This window comes from Silene latifolia, chromosome 10 (assembly GCF_048544455.1).
Source record: "Silene latifolia isolate original U9 population chromosome 10, ASM4854445v1, whole genome shotgun sequence".
NCBI classification, from domain to species: domain Eukaryota; kingdom Viridiplantae; phylum Streptophyta; class Magnoliopsida; order Caryophyllales; family Caryophyllaceae; genus Silene; species Silene latifolia.
Window position 1 is genome coordinate 65485811 of NC_133535.1, and position 20090 is coordinate 65505900.

Genomic DNA, 20090 nt, shown 5'->3' on the forward strand with positions numbered 1-20090 from the left:
CCTCTTGTTTTAATTTTTAAAGCCACATTTATCAAGACCTTTATCTCAAATTTCTCAAAAACAATAAAATAAATGAGATAAGATCTTAATAAGCACTAAAATAATGAAATAGATTTTGGATAATATAAATTATGAAAATGAATTAATGTTTGACAAAAGTTTTAGAGGTAATTCATGAAAAATAGAAAGTAATGTTAAATTTTGATATTTGATTGTTTGAACACCCTATCAAATGTTTTGGTATAAGAAAACATGAATTAACTTAACTTATAAATATAATACGATGAACTATAGTTTTCTTATCGCGGATGCTCTCACAATGAGATAAATGGTTGGCTAAAGAGTTTTGCTTTATTTCCACGATTACGATGAACTATAAAACGTGAATATCTTTGATGAAATAAGTTGTCACACCCTAATTTTCGTTGCTCACCTTCCCAACCTCCGAAAGACAACATACCCTGAGTCAAACTCATGAAATTCCTCAGTTCCCATACAAAACTCATTTCCTCTCTCGCCTATTCTCTTCTATTGTCTTCTCTTCCCTAACCCACCCTTATAAATACTCTACTGCAAAACACCAGGCCTTAATTACATATCCCTACATCCAACCAAATAAAAGAGCCATGACAAGAACTTTGAATAATAATAATAATAATAATAATAATAACCATGATGATGGTGTGGTAATGGAGATAGAATCAAGCAAACAAGTAGAAGAGCAAGGAACAATGGTAGTTGCAGGGTTAAGCCCTTTAAGTGAGACGATATGGAGAGACAAGGCAAAGACCGAGTTAATCGGAGACGTATCCGCTAGGCTAACGTGGAAGGACTTAACCGTGATGGTGACTTTAAACAACGGTGACACACAGACTGTTCTACAAGGTCTTACTGGCTACGCTGAACCAGGTAGTTTTACTGCACTCATGGGTCCCTCTGGTTCCGGAAAGTCCACCCTTCTTGATGCTCTTTCTAGCCGCCTTGCCGCCAATGCCTTCATGTCCGGCATTATTCTCCTTAATGGTCGCAAAACTAAGCTCACCTTTGGCACTGCGGTAAGTACTCTCACCTAATTAACCATGGATACATAGATTAGATATACATCCATTTTTTTTTTGTTAAAAAAAAACATCATTTTCTATTTTGTTATATGCATGGCTTTATTGATCACAAACAACCTTTTACTGCTAATATGTGTATTTTTTTCTTGGGTAAAAACCAGGATTTTTTTCAAGTGTTTGGCAAATTTCTTTTACTTGAGATCTACTAAAATCCATTTGCTTTGAAGTATATAATTTGAGAATGAATGTGATTTTTTTTTTTTTTTTTTTCTTCGGCTTACTATCAAAAATTAATGAATAATCACCGTTGGCTGGTTGATTACTTTTTTAAAATCTTCATCAAATCAGCCAACGGCGATTATTCATTAATTTGTGGAATACAAGAGAGTTAATTATTTGATAAGATGAATGATGTTGGAATGGAGGGAATATGTCTTTGAAATCAGAATGAACAACAGGAATTAATTATTTGATAAGATGAATGATGTTGTAGTATAAGATTTAAATTGCATTCGTGATTGATTATAGACACACACAACTTCCGCTGCTTAATACCAGTAAACGGGGAGCATTAATTTGTAGTACTAAAATGAATCCCATAAACACATGCACATACAGGCTTATGTTACGCAAGATGATAACTTGATCGGAACTTTGACGGTAAGAGAAACGATATCATACTCCGCCAGGCTAAGGCTACCTGACAAAATGCCAAGGTCAGAAAAACAAGCATTGGTGGAAAGCACCATAGTTGAAATGGGACTTCAAGATTGCGCGGATACAGTTGTGGGAAACTGGCATTTGAGAGGAATCAGTGGCGGGGAGAAGCGACGAGTTAGCATTGCACTTGAGATCCTTATGCGTCCTCGTCTTCTTTTCCTTGATGAGCCTACCAGTGGTCTAGACAGGTAAGGCTAAGGCCCCTCTTGATTTATTTAATGGAATTTATTCTTGTGCAGAAAATAGTAGCTCTTTACTCCGTACTCCTTTCATTACCAACACACAGACTTTTTGTATTATTATTATTTCATTTTTGATAAATCAAAGCGTCTAATGTTTATTGTGCTTTTTTCATTATCAAGTACTAACTAGTACGGTTATGCAACTCTTTAAGCAATTTTGGGGATTTATATATATTCATTTGAAAAGCTCGAGTTAGTATTAGCTCGTACGTTTTGTGTCCAGTTGTCCACTACACAACATAGGACATAACACCACCATGAATGGAGAAACTTTTCCGTCATATGAAATAAACAAGGAAACAAGGAAAATGGTTATCCCTAAAACAATCAAGGCCTGAGTTCATGCACTTGTGGCTTGCTCAAACATTTTAGTTTTGTACGACTGGTTTACGTGGAAATAGGGTAGCTAGGAGGGTAATTTTGTTAAAGTAGATGCTGTAATAAGCTAATAAAGTTTGTTATTTCTGTTTGTTTGTTTATTTGAGACAGTGCATCAGCATTCTTTGTAACACAAACATTGCGTGGGCTATCAAGGGATGGAAGAACGGTAATTGCATCAATTCATCAGCCAAGCAGTGAGGTTTTCGAGTTGTTTGATCGCTTGTACTTGCTTTCTGGTGGGAACACTGTCTACTTTGGCCAAGCTTCTGAGTCATACGAGGTACTCCCTCTGTCTTAGTCATTTGTTGTCCTTTTCTATTTTGGGGTGTCTCAGTCATTTGTTGTCCTTTCTATTTTAAGAATGAACTTGATGAGTAATTTGATCATTCACACTCAATTTGTTCCACTTGTCATTTAGCTATTGGCCCTCTCCTCTTTCCTTGGTCTTTGTGTCAAAACCAAAGGACAACAAATGACCGGGAGGGACGGAGTACTACCTAGCTCCAATCTTATGTGTGTGGTCAAACTGGATTAACTAAATTGAAGTGAGACGATATAAACAGGATGGCGCAAGCCGTTAAACCTCCCTTTCTTTTTTAATTTGTTTAGTTTCTTTTTTGAAGAATGTTTACTTGTTTCGACAGTTCTTTGCTCAAGCTGGTTTTCCATGCCCTTCTCTGAGGAATCCATCAGATCATTTCCTAAGGTGTATTAACTCTGATTTTGATAAAGTGAAGGCTACTCTTAAAGGATCTATGAAATTGCGGGTAATTTTGATCGCCTTCTTTCAAATCTACCTTAATTAGTGTAGCTATATATTTAAGCTATTATTCTTTCATTTTGGCGGTTAGATTTCGGATAAAGTAACTTTGGTTTTAAATTAAATGCAAAAAAAAAAAAAAAAAAAAAGGATTGTGAGCTCATTTGTAAATATAAGTGATGATTATGCAGTGTTACCTAACTTACATATACTCAAACCAATGCGGAATACAGAGTATAAAGGTTTCATGTTCATATTGTACGCTTCCTCTTCTACTTCAGCATTTCATTTTGATTTCATGTCACGAGCTGGCACAATAGTCAGCTTTGTCTGGCACTTTTCAGCCGATTCTTAGTAATATAACGTGTCCCTCAATCTTCGTTACACAAACAAAATAAAATCGACTTCTTGAGCTGAGCATACAAACCAAATCAAATTATTGAAAATGTAAAGGGGTTGAAAAGGAGTTCTTTTATCATAGAGTTAGGCATTGGCTCATGGCAGTATGACTGTTGTTCATCCCTTCACACTAAGATTCTCTGATGATCCAGTTTGCAGCAAGCGACGACCCCTTGGACAAAATCACAACAGCAGAAGCTACTAGAACACTGGTTACCTATTACAGTACATCTCAATATGCGTATTCTGCCAGGCAAAGAGTGGATGACATATCCAGAGTAGTAAGTCTTTCTTCAACTTTTCAACCAGTTCAAATTTTTTTACTGTATTTATTTCTTTTCTTTCACCATTCTCTGTTGGAAGAAATATTAAATTGTCAACTTGAAACATTGGCCAGAAAGGAACAGTTTTAGACGCCGGAGGAAGTCAAGCCAGCTTCTTAATGCAGGCTTTTACCTTAACCAAGCGATCATTCATAAACATGTCAAGAGACTTCGGTTATTACTGGTTAAGACTTGTAATCTATATCGTCGTTACGCTTTGTATTGGATCAATCTATCTAAATGTTGGAACCAGTTATAATTCCATACTGGTAATTTTAAACCTCTTTATTTGATCGATCAGTATTTTCATGATCCAACATTTTTTCCGTTTTCTGTTATCCTGTTACAAATATTGCTCTTGTTTGACTTTTACAGGCAAGAGGCTCTTGTGCATCATTTGTGTTCGGATTTCTTACGTTCATGTCTATAGGCGGATTCCCTTCCTTTGTTGAAGATATGAAGGTCACTTAACAAAGGGCATAGAGTTTTAGAATTCAATGTTTTTTTTTTTGTTGTTTTTATGAAAACACATTCATATTCCTAAAAACCAACTAACCATTGCTTCATTTCAGGTTTTCCAAAGGGAAAGGTTAAATGGGCACTATGGCGTAACATCCTTTGTAATCAGCAACACGATATCAGCAATGCCCTTTTTGATCTTAATAACCGTTTTATCAGGAACACTTTGCTATTTCATGGTTGGACTTCACCCAGGGTTCGAGCACTATGTCTTCTTCGTATTATGCCTATACGCAAGTGTTACAGTTGTCGAGAGCTTAATGATGGCAATTGCAAGCATTGTTCCCAATTTTCTCATGGGCATCATTACTGGTGCTGGCATTCAGGTAACTTCCAAAACTAACTCACTCCTACTTTTCATATAACTTTTGCCCCATGCCCGACACTGCACTCAAATATGGGTGTGTAACTTAAATGCTTCATCTTTAGCAAAAGGAAATAAACACAAGGAATTTTCATGAAATAATTGAATTTGACACTTGGACATGTAACCATGTCTGATACTTGTAACTGAGTTTGAGGAATATATAAAACAAAATGAGTTTGTATCAGTTTCATGTTTTCATATGCTAAAGTTAAATAATCTAATGATATGTTTTCTCGGCGTTTGATGTCAGGGAATTTTCATGCTTGTTTCTGGGTATTTCCGGCTTCCACATGATATCCCCAAACCAGTATGGCGCTACCCAATGTCGTACATCAGTTTCCATTTTTGGGCTCTCCAGGTACTTGCTCCTAACTTACATTGTCCCAGTTATTTAGTGAAACAAGAATGCTATGCACCAAACTGCTCCGTCCAATACATAATTGCTTACAAACATTACCACATTTTCTAGGGTAGATTTATTCAATTATTTGAAAAAGACAAGGCATAACTACATCATTGCTGAACTTGGTCCCTTTGAACAGAAAATGATACGATCATACAATATGTTTACCTCGATACATTTAAGGCATCCCGTCTGGAGTTAGTCAATCAAGATACGTTGTCAAATGAATATTATGTAGGACCCAACTCGATTCAGTTGGAATCATTACTGGCATTTTACTAATGCTATCATCATAATAATTTTTGACAAAATACCTCATGCCTAAATGTAATGCAATGTTATTTTCATCTAGGGGCAATATCAAAATGACCTTAAAGGTCTACTGTTCGACAACCAAACGCCAGATCAAATCAAGATCCCAGGGGAATACATACTGGAGAATGTCTTCCAAATTGACGTAAACCGGTCCAAATGGCTAGACCTTACAGTTCTTTTCAGCATGATAATCATTTACCGCATTATTTTCTTTCTGGTGATCAAGATAAATGAGGATGTCACCCCTTGGATTGGAGGCTACGTTGCTCGGAGAAGAATTCAGCACAAGAACCGAAATCAAAATAATACCACGGTTGCCCCTGATCGCCTCACTCAGTCTCCTTCTCTCAGAGCCTTTGTCACTAGTCATGCAGAGTAATGACAATATCTAACCTAGGAGTTAGATGAAGTGTAGTTGATGGTGGAGATGTTATGTATATTAAATGTTGTGATCTTTGTGGGCTTGCTATAGTTCAGTGAATAGCCTGCTAGCTTTTTCGAAACTCTTAAATATCAAGATATATATTGTAGGCTGTTATGACTAATAGCAAAATCTAGTTAGTATTACAAGCTTCGCTCGACCTATTTTAAAATTTTATTCTTATAACTAGTGTAGATCTCATGCTATAGCACAGTATTTTTTTAGATTTGATTTATAAAGAGACCGTCTCAATAAAATTATTTGCATAATTTAACTGTATTTTACTTTACTATTAATAATAACTAGTTTTTAACCCGCGCAATTTTGTGCGGGATTGCTTTTGAAACATTGTTATTATAAAAATCTTTAAAAATATACGTCATGTTTGGCCCGTTTATAGCTATAGAGGGATATTCCGTCTATAATGAGAATTTGTGATGTTATAAATGGCATGTTTATAATTTATATATTTAATTGATTATAGGTGCTTGGATTACTTTTTTTAAAGAATAAAATAGACACATTTAAATCGCTAATTTCTGATGTACCTCTTATTATTATTAACTAGGTTTGGTGCCCGGTTTCGCCCGGGCTACCTCTATTTACCGTTAAATTTTATTTTCAATTAAATAAACTATGTTGGAGTTGTCTAACTCACACCTTTACTATTTGTAATATATTTTTCTACGGCATATCTTATAATTATGATGAAATGTAAAATTTATTTTCAAATTATGAGACACGTTCACTACCTCGCTATTAATATTATTACTTTCACGACATTCTTTCTTAATATCATTACGTTCACTACTCCCGTGGTTACTATTGTTTCTTTTATTAATTCCTCCATTTTTTTCTGTTAAATTTATAATTCCCGTTAATTTTATCCGACCTATATTTAAATAAATAAAATTTTTCCTTGAGTCGATTGCTTATTTAATTGTTCATATTTTTTTCTCATTGTTACCACGGTTACTTTCACTACATTCGTAGTTACTTTCACTACTCCCACTATCATTATTATAATTGTCACTACTCCCACATTAATACCGTTAATTTTATTAATCTCGTTGCTGGTACTATTACTTTTACTACATTTAATTTAATGTATAATTCTATGATGATACTAATTAATTCCATAAGTGGGGCATATTAATTTTAAGAAAAATCACTATATTCTTGTGTTTTCTAAATTTAGTTACCTTAATTTAATGTAATTTCCATAAATATTCTTCATCAAGGCATCTTTATATTATACTTTTAACCAAAACTATATAATATTTACATTGAGGTCCCTTTATCAGGTCCATCAAACGGTGTTATTGATTTAAAACTATATAGTATAATTAATTTGTATAACTTTCTTTAATTACATTGAAGTCCCTTGGTTTCTGGAATTAATATATAGTATTGATACGCCTTGCACTCTAGATGGATAACTCACTTAAACATCATACTGTCATTAAAACTGTGTTGTTCAATGATCGTGTTTATATTATGTCACCAATCACCCGTCTTGTTTGGTTGCTCGAATCAACTATAATTATCAGAGTTGAACTGAATTGTTTATCTTTAATATTTTTATTTATTAGTAAATTAATAGTTAATGATATGTACAATTTTAATATATTTTTGTTAAACTGAATTGTTTATTATAAGAATTGATAATGATTGAAATATATTGTCTGATTAACATCAATTACAATTAGCCTATTTATACAAAACTAACCCTAAGATATTAACCATATACATAACATAGGATATTAGTTACTAGAATTAAGGATCTATGACTAGGTAAATTATACACATGACTAAATTAAGGCTAACTAATTACAACAAATAAGGAGAGAATATTGGCATATTCTAATATCCTCTCGTAGTCGAAGCGGGAGGCGGACGGACGCTAAGACTAGAACGAAAATCATCAAAGAGAAACTTGGGCAGTCCTTTGGTAAATATATCAGCATATTGATACCGTGACGGAACGTGAAGTACCTTGACTTGACCAAGTGCAACCTTTTCCCGAACAAAATGAATATCAATTTCAATGTGTTTTGTACGTTGATAGTTAACCGGGTTACCAGATAGATAAATAGCCGAGACATTGTGACAGTAGACAATCGTGGATTTGCGAATGGGACATTGAAGTTCAAGAAGTAAGTTGCGGATTGATACGTGCATTTTGTATAGTCTTTTTAGCCTATTTTAGCACGTATTTCTATGTACTTTCGTACTGTCTATATTGTATTTTGCCCCGAATTGGCTACTTTGGTACGTTTTGTCCGTTTTGTAGGAATGAACGTAAAAGTAGTGGAATCGTACCATTTTCGTCCTTTTTTCATGCATTTTGAGGAGACGGGATTTTCCAGAGTGAGATCTTGCATTGAGATGTGTGAAGGAACGGTCAACGGAGCAGTCGGCCACGAGTTTGAGTTGTTTTGGAGGAAGAATACTCGATCGAGCTGTTTTACCACTCGATCGAGTGGTTTCTATGGCATTGGTTGGTCGATCGAGTAATATTTTACTCGATCAAGAAGCGCTGGAATTAGAGGTTACTCGATCGAGTAACAATTCTACTCGATCGAGTAGATTATTTGGAGAAATGCTCGATCGATTGGTTTCAGACTACTCGTTCGAGTGGTTTTGGCTTTTATGGGCTTTAATTAGTCCGTGAACGTGTTTTAGCTTATGGACTTAGTAGTTTTTCTATTTAAGCGCATAATAACTAGGTCATTAGTATCTATTTTATCCAAGTTTTATCTTATCATTCATCTTTCACAGTAAAGACTGCGTTACTTTTTCTTCTTCACTGTAACTTTTGCTTTCGGATTTTCTCGCTCGGATTTGTTTGTTCTTTACGCCGGATTCTTGCGATTGTAATCTCTTTCTCCCTTTTCAATATTAATCTCTCTTTTATTTACTTTAATTGTTTGTTTTACTTCATTTAATTTTCTGCCCTAATTACCTTTTATGCAATTTTATTATTGTCTCATCATGTTTAATATTAGTTTATTCATCGTTATTAGTTTTGACGATACTGATAGCATGAGTAGCTAATATGTTTCATGTTAGGATTAGGGGATCTACGGTAGAAATGTGACGATGTAGTAAATAAGTTGGATGAATTATTCGTGAGAATCTGTCCTCATAGCAATATAACTGTATTTACCGACTTAGTTGAGTGCACGCTTCTGAGTCACCTTTTAATCTGGTTAAATTTAATCCTGGATCGGAAGATTGGACTAAATAGACCTGCTATGAACAGTAGACTACCCTGACGAGGACGGAAGTTAAGTTAGTGGGAATCTAGGGTAGAAATTGGACCGGAAGGACCTTTCCATATCCGTCTCGAAGTAGTTCGTCTAAGTAGTTGTTTACAGTTGAGTCATTGGACTACCGTAGTGAACCGAAATCCTGACATGTCCCCTCTCTATTGATAGTTTATTTCTATTTTCTGCCTTAATTGCTCTTTCCTTATTTCTCTTGCCTTAAAGCTTTTAGTTTAGGAAATCAAATTACAAACCCCCCCCCCCCCCCCCCCCATTTGTGACCAAATAGACGGACTCTTACAGATATCTTGCCTCCCTGAGGGAGATCGACCTGACTTCCCTAGCTATATAGTTAGTTTAGTTAGTTATTTTTGATAGGTACACGACAGCCCTGTCAAATTTTAGCGTCGTTGCCGGGGAGGCAATTGCCCTATCAGTCTTTGTTTCGTTTATTTTATCCGTCTCAGGGAATTTTTATTCCTTGAGGCAGTTCTTATTTATCTTCTTTCAATGTTGTGTATGCCCAGGTCAGACAGGTTTGAGTTAGTTTCAGTTGATTCTGAGCTAGAGAGACTGTTCAGGCATAGACTCCGTCTGCAAAGAGAATCACGAAAGGAAGCCTTGAGTACTTTCGAACCAGAACTTTAGCATTTCCTTTTTACAGAAAATCCATCTTTTGAAGAAGACACTTTCAGTTCTTTAAATCAACCAGTAAAGATGCCGAATATTGCTAGTCATTCGGAGCCTAAAGCATCATCTATTCCTAAAGGTTTCAATCTCCAGACTGAGGATGGGAATACTTTTGACATCCGTCCGTCATATATCAATCTGGTGGAGAGAAATCTCTTTAGAGGTGTGGCAGGTGAAGACCCGAGGAAGCATATGGAGGTATTTACGGACTACTGTTCTACTATCCCCGCCACAAAGGGGGTAACTCAAGACAAGATTAAGGAGGTTCTGTTTCCTTTTTCTTTGACTGACTCAGCCAGGGAGTGGCTGACTGATTTGGACCGTACGGCCGCGGGGATCACAGACTGGGAGACCCTTGCTCTTGCTTTTTATAAGAGATATTTCCCTCCGCAGCGCACTAATCAGCTGAGGGCCAAGATTACCAGTTTTAAGCAAGCACCTGATGAAACTTTCTATGAAGCATGGTGCCGTTTCAAGAGGTTGGTGAGGTCTATTCCTCACCATGGTTTTGATCCGTGGTTTCTGTCCAATCAGTTCTACAATGGGCTATACGATGATCACAGAGCCATACTTGATGCATCATACAACGGAAGATTTCAAAAGAACACCGACGATGATAAGGGATGGGCTCTTATTGAAGAGATGGCGACCCACTGTGCTGAGTATGGAAACCCGAGGGATGGTATTAGAACAGTTCATGCAGTCGATAAGCAAGTTGTGGCTCAGTTGGAAGCCATGAATGCTAGATTTGATAAGTTGGAGTTGCATTCTGCTGGGGAGCCTCATACGGTCCATTTGCTTACTAGAGGGGAGACTGTCACATGTGAGAGGTGTGGGAGCAACGACGGTTACACTGCTGTTGGCTGTCTTACGGAGAAGAAACAGGTCCTTGCTTTTCAACAATACAGGCAAGGAGGGGGTTCCTATTATAACAACCAAGGGGCAGTCCATCCCAATTTGAGGTGGATAAGTTAAAATGTGCTCAATCCTACCCCTCCTCCGCAGCAGCAGCAGCAGCCATATGTCCCTCCTCATAAGGCTCAACAAGGCTTTCAGAAGCCTCCTTCCTTTCCTACACCTAATCAAGGTGCATCATCTTCTGGTGGGGTAAGTGAGCTAGGTGAGTTGAAGACGATGTTGCAGTCTTTGACAAAGCAGTGGCAGCTGAGTGGTCAACAAAAAGATGCATCTATCAAGGCACTTGAAACTCAAGTTGCCCAGTTAGCCGCGAACCAGTCCACACGGAAATCGGGACATTTACCGTCACAAGCCGATAAGAATCCACATGAGATGGTGAATTTAATCAATTTGAGGAGCTGTTATTCATATGAAGGACCGAAATCAGACCCGGGGAAGGTAATTACTGCTGATGAACAGTGTTCTGTCGAAGAAAAAGAGCTGACGACAAAGAAAGTACTCGATCGACTTATTTCTGGGGGTCGATCGAGTAAAACTGCTGAATAAAGGACTCGATCGAGTAAAATTTCTACTCGATCGAGTGAACAGGAAAAATATTTTACTCGATCGAATGAAATTTTTGGTCGATCGAGTGATTTTGTTGAAGAATCTGCTCGATCGAATGATATTTCTGGTCGATCGAGTAGTGCTGATAAAGAACAACTCGATCGAGAGCCTACTAGTGCTCGATCGAGTGGAACATCGCCTGAAAGACCTCGTTCGAGAGGAAAGAAGTCCCGTTTGAAGGATTTAGAGCTTGATCCGGCTGATACATTGGAAAAGAGGAACAAAGGGCTTGAGATACCCATCACGGTGCCCTTCCCGAGGCGTTTGCAGAGCACTAAGGCTAATCAAAAATTCGGCAAATTTGCCGAACTCCTGAAAAGCTTGCAAGTCACTGTGCCATTCGCCGAACTACTGACACATGTACCCTCTTACCTTAAATTTATGAAAGAAATTTTGTCACGTAAGAGGCACATTAATGACCATGAGACGGTAGCTTTGACCGAGGTAGGGACGGCTCTAGTTCAGAATAAGTTACCTCCCAAACAGTCAGACCCGGGTAATTTTTCGATTCCGTGTCATATTGGTACCCACTTAATTGATAACGCGTTATGCGATCTTGGTGCTAGCGTGAGTGTCTTACCGCTGTCTCTGGCTAAGAGACTTGGTTTGACAAAGTTTAATTGCACAAATATGACTGTTCAGATGGCCGACCGTAGCATATCACGGCCACTAGGTGTCATAGAAGACATACCTGTTAAGATCGGGAGGTTCTTTATTCCCGTTTACTTCGTTGTACTTGACATCCCCAAAGATGCCCATACCCCTATTATTTTAGGGAGACCATTTTTATTTACTGCCCGTGCAGTAATAGACGTCGGGGGCAAGACATTGACTTTTCAGTTTGGGGACGAGGAATTAATTTTCCATCAGTCTAAGTCTCGAAGGGCTCCTATGCAAGCTCAGCCTTGCAATGCCCTCTCTTCTATTGACCCTCTTATTGACACTCCAAATGAAGATTTGGAATATTGTGCTGCTATTGTGACCCCTCCGCCTCAGATTGAGAGCAAAAAGGAGGAAAATTCGTCTGTTTTCCTTGCTGCAGGTACAGATGAAAATAATGCAGGAGCTATCAAAGGGTATTGTGCAATTAATGTCAGTCAAAGTGGGAGCAATGATGTTAAAGCCGGTGAGAACGGAGTAAGGATGAGAAAAGTCCGTGCGTACGTGGACGTCAACTATTCTCCTCCTAATGATTCAAATGCAAGCTCGTGGAAATTGAAGAGGACGATTAATGTTGCTGAGATGACGTCCTCCAGTTAGGAGCCCTCCAAGGGGCTACTGAATTGCTTCGAGAAGTGAGCGGGGAAATGCCCCGTGTAACAAATTGTATAAACAATTTTTAATTTCCGTCAGACTTGTTTATTGCTTTTAATTAGGACAATTAGAATTTAGACATTTTTCGCATACATTAGAAGACTATAGACTGTTACTATTCGTATTTGGTATTTTGGGATATTTTTGTGAGTGTTTTTATGCAGGTTTGGGGAATTATACGCAAATTCAGAAGCTTACACGAGGAAAAGAGTTCGATCGAGTACTTTTTGTACTCGATCGAGTGAAATCTATTCGATCGAATGAATCCATTTTACGAGATCGACTAAAGCTGAAAATGGGAGTTCTCGATCGAGTAACTTTTTACTCGATCGAGTAGATGAATACAAGAAGTTCTCGATCGAGCAGTTCTAAACCACTCGATCCAGTAAAATTGCAAAGACCACGCAGGGAGTCTCCTTAACTTCCCTCTTTTTCACTTCTAATTCATTTTATCCCCAATTTTTCGACCCCTTCCTTATTTGCGATCAAAATTACCCCCAAAATCCTCCATTTTCTTGCCCATTTACCAAATCCGCCACCTACATTATGTTTAATGTTAATTAATCGTCATTTGCCCTCTATTTTCCCTTTGATTTACGCTATTTTACACGTTCAATTAAGGGAATTAGGGTTCCGCGGTTTTTCGATCAAAAATTGCCCAATTTGCTTGTTAGTCGATTAATTGCTCAATTTGTATGTTCCTAATCATCAAGTAAGTAATTCCTATACTTCTTTGCATTTTAATTTCATTAATTCTGCTTTTTATGAAGTGAATTAGGAATTAGGGTTTCGATGTTCATATTAGGTCGAATTTTTCGACTATAATTTTGATTCAATGTCTAATTTGTCTTACTTGATGCTTAATTCCCATGCCTCGTTGATTTTTACTTGTTTAAATCGAATTTTTGCGAGAAATTTGCGATTAGGGCTAATTACAGTCGAAATTTTCGACTGTAAACTGGTTTTTGCTGCTGGTTAGGCTTAATTTGTCTCATTTGTTGCTTAAATGGTTGCTTCTGTCATCTGTCACCCTGCCCCTATCGCTGTTTACCCGCTATCATTCGAATTTTTTTGAGGTAATTTGGGAATTTTTGGGCTGTAGTCGAATTTTTCGACTGCTTAGGGGAAGCTTCATGCTGTTTTCACGCTGATTTCTTATCGCTTTTCCCCTGTCTTTTTTATTATGATGGATTCTAGCTCTGTGCCCTCTACTAGCTCGACTTCTAGTCCGTCCTTGTCTGAGACGGTGGCCCCTGCTGTCACCACCGCCTCCACTTTTGTTAGTACCGCAGCCCACGTGTTCTTAGTCTCTGCTGCTGGTACTGTTTTTACGCCTGCTAGCACTGCTGCTAGCCCTATTTCCGCTACCACCTCAGTCACAGCCACTACTACTGCTAGCACTACTGCTAGTCTTTCTTCCTCAGTGGCGGTCACAGCTGTAGCCACAGCCTCTACTTCAGCCACAGTGAGCACATCTGTGGCGGACTCACCCGCAGTCGCAGCTGCTTTACGGGCGGCTGTAGTTCCTCGTACAGTCAGTGGTCGGTCTTCTACTTCAGGTTCTAGAGGTCGGGGTCGCGGTCGTGGTCGTGCTACACCTGCTGCTGGCTGTGTTACGATCCGAGTGGACGACACTCTTGACTCCCACCCTGAGTACCCGCAGGTAACTTTTATTAATGGTATTCATCGTGAGAGGTTTTATAACTTGGTTGACTGTGACTTTCTCCCTACGCACATTCTTTGCCGTACGTCACTTCAGAGGCTCCGCTTCTACGAGCCAGTTTGTGAGCTTTTACGGGGAACGGGGATGGCCGGACTCATCACTATGAGCGGCCACACTTTCAGGGAGCTGAGCCTTGAGTTCTTCAGCTCCTTCACCTTATCCTCAGGGGCACACGACGCTGTCCCTACTAGTATTTCTGTGTCCTTCCGGTTGTATAACCGGACCTTTTCTATGACACTTGAGGAGTTTGGTACCCGACTCGGCCTTTCTTTTACGGGCACCACTGTTGCCCCTAGGAAGGTCACTAGTCTTCTTTGGCGGGCTTTGGCACATACCCTTTTTCATGAGCGAAAGCTCGCTCAGGTCCACCTACCCCCCGCCCGTTACTTTCTTAGACTGATGGGGAGCACTATTTTTGGCCGAAAGGAGCCAAACAACATCAACAACAACGAGCTCTCCATCTTAGACGGTTACCTGAACATCGACGGCGAGGGTCCTTTTACCCTCAACATCGCTTATTTGACCGCCAGGTACTTCCAGGCTCAGGGAGAGAAGCTCATGGGCACTATCGTCTGCGGTGGCATAGGCACCTTTCTTGCCCATTCTCTCCTCACGGTCTTGCCTCGAGACTTACCTTACATAGACGGTGATAGGTATTTGAGCCTAGCTGCCATGCACTCTCAGACTTGGCTGACCACAGACTACCGGACATGGAAGATAGATGGTTCCTTGTCCGTGGACCTTCCTTGTGACACCTTGCCTCGTCTAGCTCATTTGCCCACTGTTGCACGGGGCGCCCGACCACCACCTCTACTTGAGTACCACCTCCAGGTCCGCCCACCTACTACTTTACCCGCCGCTAAGAAGCGGCGTAGACTTGAGACCGGAGAGGGATCCGCACCTTCCACGGGTGGCCAGACTTCCACGACCACACCTACCCCGATCCTTACTCCTACTCCTACTCCCGCACCCGCCGACCAGACACAGATACAGCCGGTCCTACCGGCTAATTTTGTACCTCCACCACCCTTTGAGGCGCCCTCGGTCATGGACCAAGGGCGCCGTGACGGTTTGTTAGTTGAGATTGCAGAGAGACAGGCTCGTATGGAGCGGGACATAGCTTTGACTTTGTTCCCTCTATACGAGTATCACATGAGGCGACACCGTCCGATCCCAGAGGGTTAGCCACACCCTTCCTTTTACCGGTACCCAGCTGAGGGGTACCCGGAGTCTGCTAGTGAGGAGGAGGAGGACGAGGACCCGGCGGCGGCGGCGGCGGAGAGAGCTCGAGCTGAGCAGAGGAGGAGGAGAGAGCAGGAGGTAGATCTGGACATCACGGTGACGGTGGAGGACGTGCGTGACAGTGACGAGGAGGCTGATGAGTAGCTGCTGGTCTACTCACTTCCCCAGTTTTCTGGCTGGTTTGGGGAAGTTCGTGTTTTGTATGTTTATTCTTGCTCTTTTATTTATTTTGTCTCCTTTTAATTTTATTGTTTTTCATTCTTTATTGGTTGTATATTACCGTTCCCCTGTATATATCTGCTGGTGTATGCTGGAGGACAACGAGGGCGTTGTCCGTTTGGGTTTGGGGAGGGTATTGCATCCTTTTGAGTCTGCATTTGCATTTGTTTTGCATTCACGTTTATTTATTTCAGCTTGCATTGTTTATTTATTTCATTAAAAATAAAAATAAAAACCAAAAATAATTATAAAATTTCAAAAAATTCAAAAATATTCACGTTTACTTTTGCATATAGGTTGAGTCGGAACTGTTGATTTCCGTGATGATATTGCACTATAACTTGTCAGTTTACTTGAGCCTTGCACTTCCGTTAATGGTTATTAGCTTTTTCATACGCATAATCTTTGAGTTTTTGTTCAAATATAGCTAATTGTTTAGACTTGACCTGATAAATTGGCAACCTACTCTAATTTCTGAGGTTTAGAGCCCGTAACTGGTGACATTCATGACCAGTTCATTAGGAATTGAGAGTATTACTCCTTGCATAGCATGTTCATCATTTTTGCACTTTTATGACGTTCGATTTCTTGTCAAATGCACACATTCGGGTTTGTGGTCGGTGTCACATGCAGGGAGGTGCTTGCAAATTTTCCCCTTTTCTTATATTTTTCACCCATTTAGCTCCACTTAAGCCAAAACTTGCCTTTTTGACCCATTAGCTACATCCCAAACTGAGCCTGCCTAGTCAAGCTAGTTTAGCATGTCTTTTGTGGTATGATTTTTCCGTCTACAGTTTGGCCCGTGTGTATATGATTGGAGTTGGTGGAAATTAAAGAAAGGAGAAAAAGAAAGAAAAAAAAAAAAAGAGGATGAAATTGAAAAAAAAAAGAAAAGAAAAACGTGAAAAAGAATCCAAAAAAAAAGAAGAAGAAATCACGTTTACAGTGAAGAACCAGAGAGAAAAGTTTCAAAACTTTTGAGCTGGTTTGTTTTTTTTGAGTCCGTCTGTATTCACTTTTACCTTGTGTGGACAGCGGGCCGCCCACGGGGGCGCTTGGTGAGGATCGAAAACAAGCGTTTGCATTTTGTATGGAGTCGCCACCAATTTTTATGGGAAATTGGAACCGTTCGAATACCTCGTGTCATGTCAAGACACAAAGTAGTGACATGAACACTAAGCAATCGTTACCCTTAGCATTCTATGTCTAGAATGACTCTCGTGGATGCCAATGAACACGGGTGCTCACGGAGATCTGGAGTAAGGGGTGAGGGTACGTATTAGGAAGCTCTTTTGATCGAACACCTAATCCCGCCCGCCTCGATAGCGGCCTCTACTAATGATTAGGGAAGTTATTCATACTCGATATATCGTCGGCTATATGCATGCAATGCAACATCCAAGTTTTAATCCTAGCATATGAGAATTAACTAAGTCGGTTGACACGTAATTAGCATACAATTGGGTCGAAGTTGGAATTTAATGTTCAATTACATGTGAAGACATACAAACAATAAAAGAAATACAACAACTATAAATCACAATAATGAAAATTACAATAATTACATTGGAATAGGCGATTTATGTCAAAAATACCTTTAAAACGGATAATTTGAGAAAAAGAAATAAAAGAATGAACGAACAGGAATTAGGTGATAATACGAATAATAGTTAATGATACGTAGTCTAACAAACTAGGTCAAGGCAGAAACGGATTTCAGGGACAGAACTCAACCAGGAACAGGCGCAGCAGAGCTGCGTCCTTTGGAATAGGCGCAGCAGACGCTGCGTCTGTTCCTTGGCTCAGTTCTGGCTGTGAAGCCGTGATTGCAAGCCGTTAATGTTAATTGGTGATTTAATGATTAATTTATGATATTTACTCGGATGAAAGTGATTAACAGGTTAATTACATGTGAATGGGTCATGAAAGCGATAAAACATGAATGATACGGATGTAAACGAATTAATTACATGATGGAACGATGTTAATGAATGAGTCCTCTGTTGAAATCAATTAACTAGTCTAAACATGATGAATGTACAACGAATATACGACAAACATGTGAATAAACAAACTAAAACTATATCAATGACGAATTCCAGAAACTCAATATGGTTAAATTGAATCTCTAAAATCCGGGTTTGAATTTAATGACGAAAACCCGTAAATATGGACTATTTAGGATTTAAGTCGGACTTATGATGATTAAAACATATTAATGAATGATGAATTATATACATGTGATTATTAAACTATCATGTGAAAGAATTAAAAAACAAACAAATACAAATCAAATACGACGGGAACGAATTACGAGAGGGCGAAGAAGAAGAAGAAAAGAAGCGAGAATCTGCGCGGCCTCACGAAGAGGCGGCGGAGAACTGCGCTTCTTCAAGAGGCGCGGCGATTCTTGCTGCGTCTTTTCTCGACTGTCAGTCTTCTGAAAATCCGTAAAAAAAAAGGTTTTAAAGACGGTTTTAGAAATCGGTTTTAACGGTATTTTCGACATAAACCTTACAATGATGATACGAAAAGTAAAAATACAATAAATAAAGAGAATTATTACACCCTCAGACTTACATGTTGACGGAACGAGATGAACTAAGATATCGACTAGTGAATGCTCGACGCGAATGCAAAGAGAGTGCCCTCGTAAGAGGAAAACGATTGATTAATTAAGTTGATTATTGGTGTAGTTGGTCAAATTGGTCGGTCATGCAACGGAGAGGTGGTACCGGAAGATCCGAGCTTACGTGGTCGAAAGTTCAAGCACGTAGGCGCCAATTAGTAAGAACAAAGTCTAGAATGCAAAGGGAGAAGAGAAGGGCGGACACTCGCGTGAGAAATATGAGGAACGAAGGCTCCTATTTATACTAATCACGCGACGGAATTATGGTAAGACTAGGATACGGAAGGAAAGATCCGGAAATAACCGACTTAGGTTAAAACACGGAAACTTGGACAAAAAGAAAGCCCTGGAAAAGGCGCAAAGCGAGCTGCGTCCCTTGGAAGAGGCGCAGCACCTGCTGCGTCCTTTCCCGGGTAGGTTCCTCTGCGCGTAGAAAACGCGTTTGACAGCCTGTCGTATTTTAGGCATAACTTTCTCTACAAGACTCGGATTAAGGTGATTTCGGTGGCGTTGGAAAGCTAAAAGAAAGATCTAGAACTTTCTGTGAAATAGGCCTGACCCAAAAAATCCGTTATGACCTCGTAAAATGGGCTTAAAGGTTGGGTTGTCATTTTAACTAAATGAAATGCACATTTTGTAATGTAAACTTTAAGTTCAACCCAATGAAATGACATAGGACTCAAAATGAGATATAATATCGACATTTTATGACATCCTAACCTTAGGTAGACAAGCACATTGCCTTGACTCGGGATTTGACGGTTTTAGGAAATGAAGACGGTTTTTGACCCGGACTCCAAATGTACTCTAATTACTGCCAAAACGACCGTATCAGGACGTAGATGACAACTAAGAGGTAAACATTAATATTTGAGCAATCACTTGACGATAATCTTACGAACTGTCACAAATCGTTCCGCGTACCAAACATGCGGCCCAATCATCACCGGGTGGTTTGCGGGAGGTGCAGAAACGAGGTGTCTACAGAGCCCCCACTTTGACTGAGGCTTGGACAAGGCGAAAGTCAAAGTATAGCCATCAGGTCAATCGAAGATTACAACCTGACGACTATGGCGACGCGAGGCGGCTCAAGGGGTCTGAGCCAAGGACCTGTCGTCGGGAACATTTTAGAGTCTGTCGACTATCGGGGAGGGTCGTTTAAAGTCCATTAGACTACGTAAGGAGGCTCGCCAGCCATAAGAAGAGACCATACCTGAGACTTCTTTCTCGAGATGCTTCCGGAGGTGCGTAGGAGCTAAGGGTAAGCGTAGGAGCTAAGGGTAAGACCTAAAGGATATGTAAGGATTTGTGCTAGGGTGTGGGGCCCTAAAGGAAAGCATCAATTGGAAGGAGGCCTGAATATAGGTTCAACTTAAGAGGTAACTAAGGTTTGGGTGTAAGAACTCTAAGGAAGTGTGATCCTAAAGGAATATGATCCTAAAAGGAAAAGGTGATCCTAAAGGAATATGATCCTAAGGGTATAAGGTGTATGAATTCTAGGGAGTTTGGGAACCTAAAAGAAGCTAGGTGTGCGAACCTGGGTATATGAACCTAAAGGACGGCTGGTAT

General features: G+C 39.5%; 1 protein-coding gene and 1 non-coding gene across 2 annotated transcripts; one reads left to right on the top strand and one right to left on the bottom strand.

Moving 5' to 3' along the window:
• The first annotated feature begins 384 nt into the window (after positions 1 to 384).
• Positions 385 to 6083, top strand: LOC141605665 (ABC transporter G family member 11). Its single transcript, XM_074424541.1, has 10 exons — positions 385 to 1055; positions 1680 to 1969; positions 2513 to 2684; positions 3049 to 3171; positions 3716 to 3844; positions 3961 to 4155; positions 4262 to 4348; positions 4459 to 4731; positions 5023 to 5130; positions 5528 to 6083. Exons 1-10 carry the CDS (start codon positions 627 to 629, stop codon positions 5867 to 5869), a joined length of 2148 nt encoding a protein of 715 aa, XP_074280642.1. The 5' UTR covers positions 385 to 626; the 3' UTR covers positions 5870 to 6083.
• A 4190-nt stretch (positions 6084 to 10273) lies between these two features.
• On the bottom strand, positions 10274 to 10379 carry LOC141609559 (small nucleolar RNA R71). Its single transcript, XR_012527480.1, has one exon. It is a non-coding gene; the product is annotated as a small nucleolar RNA R71 (small nucleolar RNA).
• Positions 10380 to 20090: the final 9711 nt, after the last annotated feature.

Bases quoted from the DNA above. Each gene is read 5' to 3' on its own strand.
- LOC141605665 (XM_074424541.1), top strand. From the start codon at position 627: ATGACAAGAACTTTGAATAATAATAATAATAATAATAATAATAACCAT. The intron at 3,845-3,960 runs GTAAGTCTTTCT...AACATTGGCCAG, and splicing joins TGGATGACATATCCAGAGTA to AAAGGAACAGTTTTAGACGC. The intron at 5,131-5,527 runs GTACTTGCTCCT...ATTTTCATCTAG, and splicing joins TCCATTTTTGGGCTCTCCAG to GGGCAATATCAAAATGACCT.